Source organism: Carassius gibelio, chromosome B16 (assembly GCF_023724105.1).
Source record: "Carassius gibelio isolate Cgi1373 ecotype wild population from Czech Republic chromosome B16, carGib1.2-hapl.c, whole genome shotgun sequence".
Classification (NCBI taxonomy): Eukaryota; Metazoa; Chordata; class Actinopteri; order Cypriniformes; family Cyprinidae; genus Carassius; species Carassius gibelio.
The window spans coordinates 5,954,659-5,970,939 of record NC_068411.1 but is presented as its reverse complement, the minus strand read 5'-3'; the positions used below and the strand labels follow the sequence as shown (position 1 = coordinate 5,970,939).

At 36.0% G+C, this 16,281-nt stretch overlaps 1 protein-coding gene across 1 annotated transcript in view; it reads right to left on the bottom strand.

The window, feature by feature from the left end:
• The window catches only part of LOC127974662 (glutamate receptor ionotropic, kainate 2), a 192,828-nt gene that overhangs the window by 98,935 nt on the left and 77,612 nt on the right, over window positions 1-16,281 (bottom strand). Inside the window, exons 6-7 of the mRNA XM_052578097.1 lie at window positions 15,305-15,358; window positions 14,613-14,786 (exon numbers count right to left, since the gene is read on the bottom strand). Coding sequence (XP_052434057.1) covers window positions 14,613-14,786; window positions 15,305-15,358 — 228 coding nt within the window. The remainder of the gene's footprint in view (window positions 1-14,612; window positions 14,787-15,304; window positions 15,359-16,281) is intronic.

The window sequence follows — 16,281 nt, the reverse complement described above, 5'->3', positions numbered from 1 at the left end:
AAATCACACTCGTTGTTCTTGATTCAATAACCTTTGTAGTTTTAATATATGTAGTTTTTAATATATGTAGTTTTAAATATATGCAGTAAAGAGCATGCAGTTCAATCAAAATAACTACATTACATATTGTTATAGTGAATATGTACGTATGAGATCATATTTTGGTCACATCACCCTACCGACAGGCCTATAATCCATGACAGATTTCTGTAAGAAATACATGCTTCTTATGTTTTTTTTTTTTTTTATCCAACTAGTGAATCTTACTACCTTCTTTGCAAAGATATGACAGGTCAGAGCCATATCTAAGTGACCCTAAACCAATGCATGCACGCCCAAACTCTTCTGGGAGCCATACATTAGTTTCTAAGACTTGGAAAGAATGGCCTCACCAATTAAACAGAGCTCTTCTGTGAGTCAAATAAACGGACATGCTTTTAAATGGTCTAACATTGAGTCAGGTTTCAGGCCCCACCATAGCCCAGAAACCGCACTTGTTAAAATTGCAAATGACCTGCTTCTTGCGTCAGATCAAGGCTGCATCTCATTTCTAGTCTTACTTGATCTCAGTCCTGCATTCGACACTATAGATCATGACATACTCATAGATCGATTACAAAACTATACAGGTATTCAAGGGCAGGCTCTAAGATGGTTTAGATCCTACCTGTCCGATCGCTACCATTTTGTTTACTTAAAAGGGGAGTCATCTCATTTATCATCAGTAAAATATGGAGTGCCACAAGGATCCGTCCGAGGTCCCCTTCTATTTTCAATATACATGTTGCCCCTTGGTAATATTATTAGAAAATACGGAATTAGCTTCCGCTGTTATGCTGATGATACTCAGCTATATATCTCAATGAGACCATATGAAACTTCTAAATTATCTACACTAACAGAGTGTGTTTAAAATGTAAAAGATTGGAAGACAAATAATTTTCTCCAATTAAATTCGGATAAGACAGAGATATTAATTATTGGACCAAAAAACACTACACAGAATCCTGTAGATTACAATCTGCAACTAGACGGATGTACTGTTACTTCCTCTACAGTCAAAAATCTGGGTGTTATATTAGACAGCAACTTGCCTTTTGAAAATCATATTTCCCATGTTACAAAAACTGCATTCTTCCATCTTAGTAACATTGCCAAGCTACGAAACATGTTATCTGTTTCTGATGCAGAAAAGCCAGTTCATGCATTCATGACCTCTAGACTGGACTGTTGTAATGCACTTCTAGGTGGTTGTCCTGCTTCGTCAATAAACAAGCTACAGGTAGTCCAAAATGCAGCAGCTAGAGTCCTTACAAGGTCAAGAAAATATGATCATATTACCCCAATTTTACAGTCTCTGCACTGGCTACCTATTAAGTTCCGTATCAGTAACAAATTATCATTACTTACCTATAAAGCCCTAAATGGTTTAGCTCCTGCATACCTAACTAGTCTTCTACCACGTTAAAATCCATCACGCTCCCTAAGGTCACAAAACGCTGGACTTTTGGTAGTTCCTAGGATAGCAAAGTCCACTAAAGGAGGTAGAGCTTTCTCACATTTGGCTCCCAAACTCTGGAATAGCCTTCCTGATAATGTTCGGGGTTCAGACACACTCTCTGTTTAAATCTAGATTAAAAACACATCTCTTTCGCCAAGCATTCGAATAATGTATCTCTCAAATTGTGAGTGTAGTTGCATCTGATCAAATGCGCATTCTTATTCTTTAGCTTGGGTTAAACTAATTAATTTTACTTTGTTGGATCAACAGCTATGCTAATGATGTCTCTATTTGTTTCTATGTTTCTATGTAACTAGGATTTACACAAGCTTCAGTCTGGATCCAGAACACCAGAGAAGAGATGATGCTGACCCTCAGAGGACCCCAGATGATGCTAACCCTGAATCAACAAACAGAACTAACAAATATTGCTACAAGTGTGACTGCATCATATAATAATTATTAGTTATTAATAATATTAATAATGTCAATCATCTGGCTGACTACGTCTTGTATACATTTTTCTAAAAATCCTGTCATACGTGCACAAACTGACAGTCACCACTTATAAGCTACTACTAAATATTGTAGAAACATAATTTCTCCTGCAGATGTACTCACTATCATCATTAACATATACCTCCACATTGGTGTTTTTAGACAGGCTCGTATAACTCCACTACTTAAGAAACCCATCCTCAATCCATCTCTTTTAGGGAACTACAGACCAGTTTTCCTTTTTCATTTCACTGCAAAAAACACTTGAATGAGCTGTGTTCAACCAAGCCTCTGTCTTTCTCACACCGAACAACCTCCTTGACAGCAACCAAACTGGCTTCAGAAGTGGACATTAAACCAAGACAGCCTTGCTTTCAGTTGTTGAAGCTCTAAGACTGGCAAGAGTGGAATCCAAATTGTCAATACTTATCTGGCTTGATCTGTCCGCTGCTTTTGACACGGTTAACCACCAGATCCTCCTGTCAACCCTATTGACAAAGGGCATCTCAGGAACTGCTCTCCACTGGATTGAGTCTTACAGATCAGATAGGTCCTTCATAATATCTTGGAGACGTGAGGTGTACAAGCTGCAACATCTAAATACTGCGGTGCCTCAGGGCTCAGTTCTTCCTCATATCCTGATTAGCCAATGATAGCTGCTCGCGTCTCAGCTTGTCTAACAGACTTGCTCTGACTTTTTAATTATATTAGTCCATATTCAAGAATCAGCTAAATACACATCTGTTCCATCTTTAGTTGACATTTTAACTCTAGAACTCTCTATTCTAATTCTACTCATAGAAAAAAAAAAGAAAAAAAAAACACTTGTCCCTTTTAGACTTGCACACTATTCATTTGCTGCTTGTTTTCATAAAAAAGAAGAAAAAAATAGGTTTCTATTCTTTTTCTATTCTATCAGTTTTCTTTTTTATTTATTATATTATTTAAAAAGCCCTTGCTATGTGTACTGCATTAAGCTAACTGAGACAGATAATTTTGAAAATACAAGCGAAGACAAAACCGAAACAACAGATACTTCCACATGTATTCTAACATGATCATCAGGCATAAAATAGCATCAAAACTGTTTAAACGTTATGAAAAAAAAAAAAGTTGATTCATGAAGAGGTGATAATGATTTGACTCCATATCACTGACAATCAGGGGCGTAGATTACGCGGGGGACACGGGGGACGTGTCCCCCCCCCCCCCACACTTTTATCATCATGGAAATTCGTCCCTCGCAATTCGTCCCTGTTTTCTATCTGAATATATTTCAAAATGTAATTTGAGATTTTAAAGCTTGCTAAATAAAAATATTAATTTCTATAATTTATTTTTGAATGACATACTGTATAATGTTGCAAAGGCTTTTTATTTCACATACATGCTGATCTTTGGATCCTTCTATTCATCAAAGAATGCTGAAAAAAATGTACTCGTTTTAAATATTGATAATCAGCAAATCAGCATATTAGAATGATTTGATTTCTTAAGGATGTGACACTAAAGACTGGAGTAATGATACTGAAAATTCAACTTTGATCACAGAAATAAATAACATTTTAAAATATATTCAAATAGAAAATAGTTATTTTAACTTAATATTCACAATATTACTGTTTTTGCTGTACTTTGGATCAAATAAATGCAGGCTGGGTAAGCAGAAGAGACATCTTTAAAAACATTACAAATCTTACTGTTCAAAAACCGTTGACTGGTAGGCTATAGATTACAGAAATGTTATATTGTATGTATATATGTTTTTTTTTTTTTTTTTTTTTTTTTTTTTTTGTCCCCCTCACTTCTGAAATGATGGCTACGCCCCTGCTGACAATGATCAACTCCATCTAAATTTTGATTATCAATCTGAATCCAATTCATATCCTTTTTATTTCACCTTTTTGTTCAAAATGTTTATTATTATTATTATTATTATTATTATTATTATTATTATTGTTTTATTTATTTATTTATTTATGAAACTAACCCACATTCAAGCGTTTATAAAAATAGAATGCATGAGGCTAGTATAAAATGGTTTTGTTTACAAGCAGATATCCTGTTTTTCTTTTTGATGTTTTGTATGTTCAGATATTCATATAACAAAATACATACAAATTATTACCTAAATAAGGACAAAGTAATATACTTAAAGTATAATGTTTAGTTCACTTAAAGAAAATTTGCGAATATACAGTACTTGCAATATAAAACTACTAAACTAATGGTTTACTGAGACTATACTTCAAACTGTACTAAAAATGCAATTAATTAGTACTATTGGTGTACTTATAAGTTCACTTTTAGTATAGTTGCAGTACAAACTAAAAACATAGATTTAGTTTTGTACTCAAATTTTACTACTGTAATACTTAATGTATACTTAATATTAAACCATTATATACTAGAATATGGACCAATTACTGTAAGTCCCAAGGAGTACTGAAATAGTGTACTTATATTTGTACACTAATATTTATATTATTGCTACATAAAGTATACTAAAAATTAGGGATGCACCGAATCCAGATTTTTGGGGTTCGGCCGAATACCGAATCCACTGTTTAAGATTCGGCCGAATCCGAAACCGAATACCGAATCCTACTCGCATCCTCATTCCATTAACACAGTAAAACACATTAATGAAGTACTGTAAACAACGTCCACAGCAATGTATTTTCCATTTTATTTTATTTTATCTGTAAAAAAAGAAAAAAAAAGAATAGGCAACATTATGCCAGGAGGACAAGGGACTTACCAAGCTTATGCTTACCCAAGTAAACAACCAAAACCTTTCAATAAAAGTGCAGCAAAGAAAAGTGTTTTTCTTTTCTTTTTGAAAATCAGAATATGTTTGGTGACTTAACTGAAATGAATGTAATTGAACATTAAATCAATAAACATGGATAGTAGGCTGTTTAGTTTTCATTTAAATTTGTACGATTAGGACAGTAGCCAAATATTACAAAAAATATTACGGAAGATCACACACATCTCCTGCATCATAATTAAATTAACGTAAAACCTCTAATCTTTCACATGAAATGCGAGTTTAATTAGGAAAAAAACAAGACGCTCTGCATTAACAGGTGACAGCCGGTTGCGAGTGTGAGAACGAATGTCCCCAGCAGTACTGAAACGTCTTTTACTGGGCACAGAGGTAGATTTTTGCCATTTTTGCCAGCAGTGGAAATAGCTGCCGGTTTGTCTTCCACCACTGAAGAGGATCCTCTCTGAGAGGAATTAAAGGCTTTTTAAGTTAAAAATGTTAAAAAACTTTTATCTCCAATCTATCTCCGTCAGCACCTGATGTGACTGGCTGGCTCTGAATTGCTACGGTATAAATCGTTCCGTCCACTCAAGATTCCTGAACAGTTTAGTTTAGAGCGAACTGTCGGCCGTGTTCCTCCTCATGTAAACACCTTCACGCAATCAACGGGCGCGTAACGTCGACCAGCGTAGTGCAAGCCTAGGGTTCGGTTCGGTAAAAAAAAAAAAACGAAGATTCGGCCGAAACCAAACCCCCGTCAAAAAGCCCAGTATTTGACCGAATCCGAATCTGAATCCTGGATTCGGTGCATCCCTATTAAAAAGTAAATATGAAATTTACTTAAGTATACTTAATAAAATAAACTTAACAGTATACTTTTTTTTTTTTTTTGCAAAAAGAAGACAGCTCAAAGACTTGTGGAAACACATACAAGTGACATGGTTCCTTCAGCAAATGCATTTTTGTCTCACATTTGTTTTTGTTAACACTATCAGCTAGGTTTAGTTTAAGGCACATTATTTTCAAAATGCGATCAAACTTTAACATTTTATCACCACTCACTAGATGTTTCATTTCTGAAAAGCCATAAAATGTAAAAAATAAATAAATAAATAATAATAATAATAATAAAACGCAGCCCTTCCACATTATCAGTTCAGATAAAACTGAATACGCTTTTAGCATCACTCACTGGACATTTCATTTAGAATATGTCGCAAAATGTGCAAGAAGCAATGTACAGTAATATCATTTTGCAGAAATGTCGCCACAGGCACATTTTTCCAGTGAGCCTGGGTTCATATTTATTAGTGATGCTTGCCTTATTTGAAATGCAAATGTGTTTTTCAAATTCAAATGCTCTTTCAAATTGCCAGATGGCAAAACAAAACTGTTTCAAGAGTTCTACTCAAAGGGTTCTGTTCTAGTATCGGTCTATATAGATGTCAGTCCCAGAGGGAGGTTCTAGATCAGTGCTAATACTGCGTTCCTCTCTGCTGGTCTGTTCATAAACTCAGACCCAGAGGTGCCCTGTAGCGTCAGCTGCTGAGCTGGCACAGCTCATGACAATGGCAGTTAAACATGCAGAGAACGAGCGGAGTGAGTCGACCAGCAGTCAAAGCCAGAGATCTAATGATTGCTTTAGGTACTGACTGAGGCAAAGCCCAAACCAGGGCACTATTGACAGCACAACCCTTTTCTCAGTAACTGGGAAGCTTCGTCACTCTACTTGTAATGCATTCGAATGGACAGTGCTATATTATTATTTTGAATGGAAATCAAACCAAAACAGAAAAGAAAGAAATAGGAAAGAGAAACAGACCCAATGCTCTCCACTTCAGGGAAGGACAAAGGGATTTTTTGTTGTTGTGGTGCTTAGAGAGGAGATATGATTTGGAGAAATGAAAAGCAACACACTGTGTCTCCCAGGAGGAAGAGGATGCAACCGCAAGAATTCCTCAGGGAAAGAAGGGAGTATAGAGGGGAGGATCGGAATGGCACTGCTTCAGCTTCCCAAAATCAACATGATGGCTCCTGTCTGTGGTGTTACCTGCCTCCAGAGACACTTACTGTCTTACTGGATACCTGATGGTTACACTGCAGGGCCCGGAGTCATTAATCTAGCCTCGCGTGTCGGATCAGCCTCCACGTGACAGCACTTTTCTACTCCACAGCACAACTCCCCAATCAAAAAAAAACAAAACATAATTGCAATCCGGCGGAACCAAACCGAGACACATTTTTCATGTCATTTTTTGTTGTTCTCGCTGTTCTGCAATTCAAAAATGAGCAGTTTAGATGCAGTTGTGAGTGGGTTAAATGTAAAACCGCCAGCACAAACATAAGCCCTGTTCAAAAACAAGGGAGCTGCCTACCTAGACAGCACGTTAAGACATCACAGGCAATGGTAATGGCGACACAAGCCATTGAAAATAGCTATACTAAGCAAAAGTGGAGCATATGAGCTGTGTGTGGACAGACACTGATAATCTCAGCGACAACTGCTTCCCAAAAAAATTACAGGTGACACATTTCAGCAGCAGATTGGTGCTCACAATAGTGCACACACAAAATAAATGCAAACTACTATCTGACTGGAGATGCTTCGTCTTTATTAGATGCATCCCTTCTGTATACATTTCATAAATTGATGGGCACTATTCCCTCAAAGCTGTGCACTTCTGCTGTCACACCCAAACAGAAAAGATAAAAAAAAAATAATAATCTGCACAAAAGGAAGAGGCAAAACGAGCGGGGAAACTAGATGATTGTGATTGCATCAAAGTAAATTTGAGATGATTACAATGTTTGGGTCAACCGCTATCTACATGTCTTTCAGTTTAATTAAATGCACATAATATATCAAAAGCTTAATCAAGAAATTGTACTAAGGGGCTGTTGAATGCTTGATTCTGATTGGTTGATTAACATTCTAAGATGTGCAATTATTTTCCAGGAAACTCACATATATGAAGCAATTCCAGGCCTGACATCTGCTTTACTGTTCCAAATAACTGCGCCAAATTATTTCAGTTGTTTTAAAGGTCATTACAGCCTACAGCACCAAAAGAACCAAAACCAACAAAGCAAGCAAACAAATATGGCCATCAATAAGATGTAAAAAAGACATTTTCCATGTTTTCCCAACTAAATTATATTTTATTGTCTATGCAAAGTGTGCTTTTTATCCTGCTCTCTCTCTCTCTCTCTCTCTCTCTCTCTTTCTCTCTCTCTCTCTCTCTTCGCACTCACACAAATACAGACACACACAAACTGTACTCATAATCTTTTTGTTAGTGCCGTCAGTGATTGACTTTTTCAGTAACATAGTTCAAAGCTTAAAAGCTAAATGACATTGCCTCATGTAAATGGCTCAAGCCTCCATTACTAGCTCTAAAATGGTGTTTTGGAATTAGCAGCGGAGGCTTAAAATGAGATGCGTAAGAAATGAGTCTGACACAAACAAGCATTTTAAGGACAAACACCTGACAAATGTCTTGAAATAAATACTCAACTATGTGTTCTAGGGTTGTTACTGTTGTATAATTAGAATAATCCACTCAGGTCATTTATATTATTGAAAAATAATGCACAAATGAGGTGCATTACAGCAATATTGCAATGGCCCATCGTCAATTATTCTTTACTATACTTCAATTAAATAAAAATAAAAAAAAATCAAAGGAATGAAAAACTTAGTTACTGATAACTGATGATTAACTGATTATTTCACCCAACATTGTAATGTACCTAAATGTACATACACGTAATACTGTTTGTTTTATGCTTATTAGAGGTGTTATCTTAGCAACATGATAGCATCAATCTCAGTGGGAATACATTTTAAGTAAAGTCTTCTTTGCTGCCCAATTTAAATCAATCACATACGAGGTTCCATTTTGGTTAGACGGCTTCCTGTGTAAAAAGTAGAAGGCAAGGCAGCTCAGTGATTTGAAACTAAGCAACAAACTGCTGCCATTTTTTGAATACATCCATTTGCAAGAGTGGGAAAAATGTCTTGGGGGAACAAAAGCCACTTGCTTTATGGAAAACCTTCACAGACAGACAGATTGGAGAGTCCTGCATGGTTCAGGTGCACAAAAGCTGTCTCAGTATTTCGGGCTGAGCTGAAATGCTCATGTTAGATCCTCCTCATGTCAACCTAACCGCAGTGCAAATACCTCCAACAGCATGTGGTCCGGGTCTGAGCCAAATCTCAGCGCCTCAATCCAAACCGAAACCAACCAACCACACTTATCCGTGGAGGAGGCAGTCGGCCATGGCTTAAAGGGGCTTCATTTGGAGGAGGAGGCAGCTAGGGTGGGGTTTTTCTCAAATACCAGAGCTTTAGAGAGACGTTTTCATCTTGCAGCAATGAAGACGTGGCCAAGGCGCAGTGAAGAAATTTCCTAGCCAAATGCAACATCACATGCTCGTCACATGCACCCACACATTATGGAGTCATTTCAATCATTTCTGGCTAGTGAGCTCAGTCGTTTCTCTCTGGGGCTCTTGGATTATTCTAGAAAACCTAAATGTGTTGAAGCCCTGTGGGTATAGGGATTGCCATTAAACAGGGATTCTTTCTAGGCAATACTGTGATGACCTTGGAATGGAGGGGCTAATGGGATCAGAGAAAGCTGGCAGCTCCTCAAGGAGCCCATTTGTTAAGCAAAAAGGACTTGAGAAAAGTTTAATGGGTGTAATGAAAGATACAGAGGTTGATATTCATGCTTTATGGGCTATTTGTGGAATGGTAGGTTTTGAATAGAGATGCGCTGGTGGGGCTATCAGTATCACCTGTCCCCTTCGAGAAAGTTTACTCTCTGCTGAGAGCTGCCCATCAAGAAGCATGTCTTACAGTACAGTCGCAAGACAATAACAACAGATCCATCAGATACAGAGAGACAGAATTGACCCATGCCTGAGAATCTACTTAAATTAATACATATTTATATTTTGTGCCACTGCACACTTAAAAATAAATGCCCCACTATGCTATCTATCTATCAACCTATCAATTTATTTTAGTTCCCCTAATTGTTAAAAAATATATAACTAAGTATTCCTGAGCCAATATTGTGATTTCCATTACAGTAGCATTCCTGTATTCCATTGCCGCAGCATTGGGGGAATTGGTGATCCTCTGCCCGTCCTGACTTCTGAGAGACACTGCCACTCTGAGCGGCTCTTTTTATACCCAATCATGTTGCCAAATGACCTAATAGTTGCAAATTGGTCCTCCAGCTGTTCCTTATATGTACATTTCACTTTTCTGGCCTCTTATTGCTACCTGTCCCAACTTGTCTGGAATGTGAAGCTCTCCTGAAATCCAAAAAGAGCCAATATTTGGCATGACATTTCAGAATGTCTCACTTTCAACATTTGATATGTTATCTATATTCTATTTTAAATGAAATATAAGTTTATGAGATTCGTAAATTATTCCATTCCTTTTTTACTCACAATTTGTTGTCCCAACTTTTTTGGAATCGGGTTTGTACATCATTCTGCCAGGAAACTCAGAACAGCCATTTGAGAAAGAGGATTTTAAAAAAGGGATTGAAAAATATTCAAACAACATGTTAAGTGAATTTTGCATCCGATGAACCCTTTAAAATAAAGTGTTAACTAATCCTCACGTAAACCCAATTTAATAAATGTCAAATTTACATGTGCCCTTCAGCAAGTAGGAAGTATACAGAAATTGAATAAAGTTATTGAATAACAAATTCTAAGTTAAATGGTAATAAATCATAAAAGCTACAAAAGTTATTGATTTTCTCTTTTTCCATTTGTTTTATTTGATTAACAGACATAAAAGCAGCTGGGTTATTAGGTTGATTGCTATTACTTTAAGAGCTGCCACTGCTGAACTTGACGCAGATCTGAAACGCATGTTCATAGTTCCATTAGTGTTTTAATATGAAATGATACAGGCTACAGTGAACACCATATCTGTGTGTGCAATTGAAGAGTATGCTCTACGAGCACCATATCATGGCTGACAGCACAAGAAAATTTTTGCTTCATTTAGAATATTTAAACTTTGACTTGATTTTCTCACAATTATAGTGATCTAAGACACCAAAATTTAGTGAACAGTAGTCGTTATCAATACCAGTAAAACATATCCTAAGTAGAAACATGTGATGCTTTGATGCCAATGTGCAAACACCAAAAGAGAGTCAGTGCTCTGTGCAGGCACTTTTGAAGACACTACTCATTTCCATTCGGCACTTTCTCTGAAAATGATCTGTTATATTGTGGGTAACTTTTTCCAAGAAGTTCTAAAAGGCTTCAGAGCATTTCATGTCTGATCTTGCCTGAAGAACTTAAGTAACAATCACATCATGCTCGCACTCTGGTCTTAGGTAAAAACGATCGATACAATTGTCAAATTATTGCTAAAATAATAAATAAATAAATAAAAAATGTAATTGCATGGAAACATCACCATGATTTCTCATTTTAAGATAGTAGCAATAGTAAAACAGTACTCTTTCGTTTCTTTTTCTTTCTTTTTTTTCGGTCTCCTTAGATAAACCCACAAGGACATTGGCACTGCAGCGATGAATGGGAGTTTTTCTGCTCAGTGATGAGTTGTCCTGTAGATGAGCTCCTTCCAAGTAAATCAGACAGAAGCTAAAGCAATTAGCACTGAAGGAAATTATGCTAATAAGTCTGAGGACCTTGTTAGGTCATTTTCATTATCCATGTTAAACTGTGACTTAGGGCATCCTTTCACCGTATGAAGATTAATTATTGTCCAAAGAGAAAATATGTGGAATTTGATATTCTACTAACCAAGAACGAATTTCACAAACACCAGCCCTATCAGAATACAATAATACAACAGTGTTTCCATTCAAAAAAAATAAATCTAAATATATTTTCTTCTTTTTTTCTTTATGTAAATTATTGATTAATCAATTGGATTAATCAGTCTAAGTTTGGAAAATTCTAAATCTTTCTCACTTTCTTTATCACAGGCACTCCTAATATTAATCTGACATTTTGAGTTGTGTTGCAGTGGAGCTTGCAATTTTCTCATGTGCTTGCCAGTATTGTATGCTATAGTCTCCATCAGTATGCAATAGTCAGTTCACTGACTGTGGATTTATTCATGCATTCCATTTATAAAGCTAAAATATTTTAGAATTAGCTAAACCTAGAATTTTGCTTAGAACAAATGCTAATAAATATATAAATAAATATTGACAATGTAAAAATAACCAATTATAATGGCCACACCTCTGTATTTCTCACCAAGTATTTGTTACAATCTTATCTCAATATGTTACAGTGGTTCAATATAAAGCTTTAACAGAACCATAAATATAGCGAACCAGTGAAACTGCTAATGAAACATTTACGGAAACTTTTCACAGTGTCAATATGCATTAGCCTCTGACTGATTGCCATTTGGCTGATTAATTAACGCCTGCCTTCAAATGCAGCTCTCAGGAAAACCTGAACTATTATGGTTTCTAAATAATCATGGCTGTCAATGTTACAGCTGAAAAGGATTGACATGTGGATAGACAGTCTTGAATAGCGAGAGTTTGTCTTTTTTTCTGAGCCGATGAGTGGAGATAGACTGATGAGTTACTGTTGGAGCTGTACTGTAAGACAGGCTGAGTCAGCTAATTAAAGGCTTTGAGTCTTTTAATCGACTGGGTTAGAAAGGGGAAATTTACCTTCCAGCTGGCCTTGCTTACAGCTGTCTATATCCACTGCACTCCACTCTCTACTGGATTCTTTCTTCAAATTAATCAAGGATTGCTCACCCTCATACTGTTCCAAAGCTGTATGATTTTAGTTCTGCCACGAGAGGTTTTGAACAGAGATGTTTTAGAAAATGCAAGCTGTTAAGCTCCAAAAATGCAAAATAAAAGTTCTTTTTTTTCTTTCTTTTTTTTTTGCAGTACATGCAACATTCAGTGCCAATAATTCAAAACTTTCTAATTTAAGACCTTTTAAGGACTTAATTTGTGGAAGGGCAAATTGAGACTATTTGAGACCCTTTAAAGACCCACAAATATATATATATATATATATATATATATATATATATATATATATATATATATATATATATATATATATATATATATATATATATATATACCACTCTTCATGTATGGCTTACTTTCACAACGTCTTTCTGTACTTTTTGATGCCTGAATCATTTGTTTGCTTTGACCTTTAATAAATGGAGAAAAAAAATGACAAGGGAATATTAACAATACTGTATCTTCATTTGTGTCTTCAAAGTCTTATGAGTTTGGAATGAGTTGAGAATGAGTAAGTGATGACAGAGCTTTTATTATTATTTTTTTTTTTTTTACCAGAACCAATCGACACAATATTGCAAACAACCAGATAACTAGGAAGTCAAGCTGGCAGCAGACTTGCGATGAGCTCCATGATGAGCCCAACCGATGTTACTATTATTTAAGAGCTTTTAAAGACCTTAAATTTATGAAAAGGCATGAATTTAAGTGCCCACGCTCCCTCTAAATTCGGCTAAATATCTCCTATTGTGCTTCACAGACCAAAGAAGACAGACAGGTTTGGAATGACTTGAGCATGAGTAAATCGTGACCGAATCTAAGTCTTAACTTATCATTGCTGGGTAAATTTCTCTCTAAAAAGGACGTATAGGAACGAGTCCAATGAAGTGTCATTGTGTTGTGTCCCATGAGAGTTATTTTGGCAGGTTAGATCTTTTTGGCATGTGAGTTCTCATCTTTCCTCTGTTTCCGTCTCACCCAGCCTATAGTGAGTTCATATTTTGGCCCTTTTCCCAGAGAGGAGAGCCACTGTTGAGGAAGAACTGGGATACTGCCAGTATGCTGATATCAGACCGTTTTTAGATCACTACAGCAGAGTCCCTGTTTATCCCACACGCTTCAAATCGCAGTGTACCCTGCAGGTTGTGGGTTCAAGTTCTCTGGGGAGTAGTGCTATACACAGACAGAGCAAACAACTTCCCGCAGCATCAATTAAAAACATACTCTACTGCTATCACCTTGACTGTATTTTCATATCATGCTTTTCTGATGACTTAACTATTGTAAATAACAGGCAAGAGACTTCCGTCTGAGCTCTGTTCAGATTCATTGAAAAGAAAGCAATAAATACTAAATTCAAACTACCCATGCAATCGTGAATAGTTAGCAGTCAAACTCAACTGTTTTTTGGCACAAATTCATCTGTCATATTGTCAAGCCAAGTTAAACAGATGCCAGCATAGACAGGCTGTGTGACATGACCTCATCCTTGAAAACCATGAACCAAAACTACTTGGAATAAATAATACAAACTGCATTAAATGCAAGTTCAACTGCGACAAGGATAAATATGGTGTGTGTTGACCATGTGCCGTGTGTTTAATTATTATATACTGTATATGTATATTTGATGTTACTTTTTTATTTTGTTTTTGTTTGCTTTGTATTTGAAACAGCGTTTTCGATAGTATATTGCACATCACTATAAATAAATTAGCAAATAAATATCAAGTAACTATATTAAGAGCATTAGTAGACTGTTATGTCAGGTTTATGGCTAGTAGAATAAGTTGACATGTACTTGCAAAGTTGCAAAGTTATAGTCAATAGAATGTCTGTTTGGGGACCATCAAAAGTACAGATCAAGCAGACAGTCTACTAATACTCTAAAAACTGGCAGTGTAGTTAAAATGTTACCTAAAGTTAGCAGAATGTCAAAATAAAAGTATTCATTTTGTATGGTTGCTGAGTCCTGAACCAAAGCCAACTGAAAAATAATTGTCCTAAATATTTTCAAAGAGAACATACTGTAAAAGTGTCTTACTGTCATGAAACCATCCAGCAGGCCAGAGTCTGGTTTAGGAGGTGCCTGCAGACGCTCCATGGACCACTTTTCAATGATGGAGGACACCTGGCTGTTCTCTGTGTTTAGGATCCGGAATCCTGTCATGTTGACCCCGCTGTAGCGATAGGGCTCCACATCCAACGCGAAGAGATCCTAAAATATGTTTAAAGTTTATAAATTTACTGAAATGTAAAAAAAAAATAAAAAAAAAATAAAAGCTAAAACTGCAAAAGCAATGTGTGTTACAGTACATGCAAGTCTACAATTTGTGAAATTCGTAATATGTTTTATTTCCTTTATTTGATGGTTTTTCCTATTGACACAAAAATATAGGGAAAGTAAATTTTTATTACATTTAACCGTTGTATAAATTATGTGTGTATTGAATTAAATAAAAATACATCACAATTAGCTTGCTAAATACTTTTATACATACATTTATACAACTAAGGCCTGCAAATAGGGGAAAAAAAGTCATTTTATAAATAGTAATAGAATGTTTTCTTGGCATCAGTAAAACACATCAGTGGTGAAAATAGGAAAGAGCACTGAAAAAAAAAAAATGTATGTTCCTACTTAGGGAATATTATAGCCTGACATCCAAATTATTTTATGAATATCACTGTGGTTTTGAATGCGATTTTTAATATAAAGTCTCATACATAACTTACCAGGGTGGTAAAAATGTAGTGGTAATACTCCGTCATCATTCCCATGGCAAGAGCCTGAAAAAAAATATTGAGAGCCATGAACGAAACCATTTTGAGACAAGGGAGCAGTAACCCTATTCTCAGAAAATGTGCAATTTATCACTGAATCGAAGGATAGGCAGGCAAAAATAATGGCATTTCTTCTTTATATGATGCTCTGTGGCTTGTAATAATTTTATATGCTGAAGGACTGAGAGCTGAAATCATTTGAAGCTTTCAGTCTATCTTTCCCTTAAACCCTGAAACAACATGAGCTCTCTTCAATGCCCATAAATACAATACAGAGTGACATCCATGCAAAAGTATGCACTCTAAATAAACCATTCTTGTTTAAAAAAAAGTATATATCTATTTTATATATTATTGTGCTATAGTGAACTGCACAAATCAATATCAACATATTGTTTATTTTATTTATTTTTATTTAGGAAGTCCACATCAATCCATTGTTTAATTGAGAACTGTCAGCCTGGTAGATTTAGGGGATGTTTAACAAAACATCTTCTTTTAATGTGGATTCATGTACACCTATATACTGTACTGCTGGATATCTTTGCCCAATGGGGACCTGTACCATGATGGTAGCTGAACAAATTCAGAGTTACAGGATTAGTTTTGAGTTGACAAAACCAAAACTCTCCAATCTGGCTTTGTTGGTGCCATGATGCTGTTCATCAATTTTCTTTGTTAACTCAGGCTTTAATCCTGAGACTGTAGAGGATATGCACATTAATGTGTGACATCACTGGCGAACAGCCAATCACAAGATAAACTGGAGTGACTTGATTCAGATTGAGATCTCTAACCCAGTACATAACCTGCCCTGGAGCAGGTTAGCCGTGGAACGTAAGTTAATATAGCAATGCTGCTAAAAGCCAAGCCACTTACGTGGTACCTAAAACCCAGGATTGGTGGAAACTAACCTGAAACTTACCAGG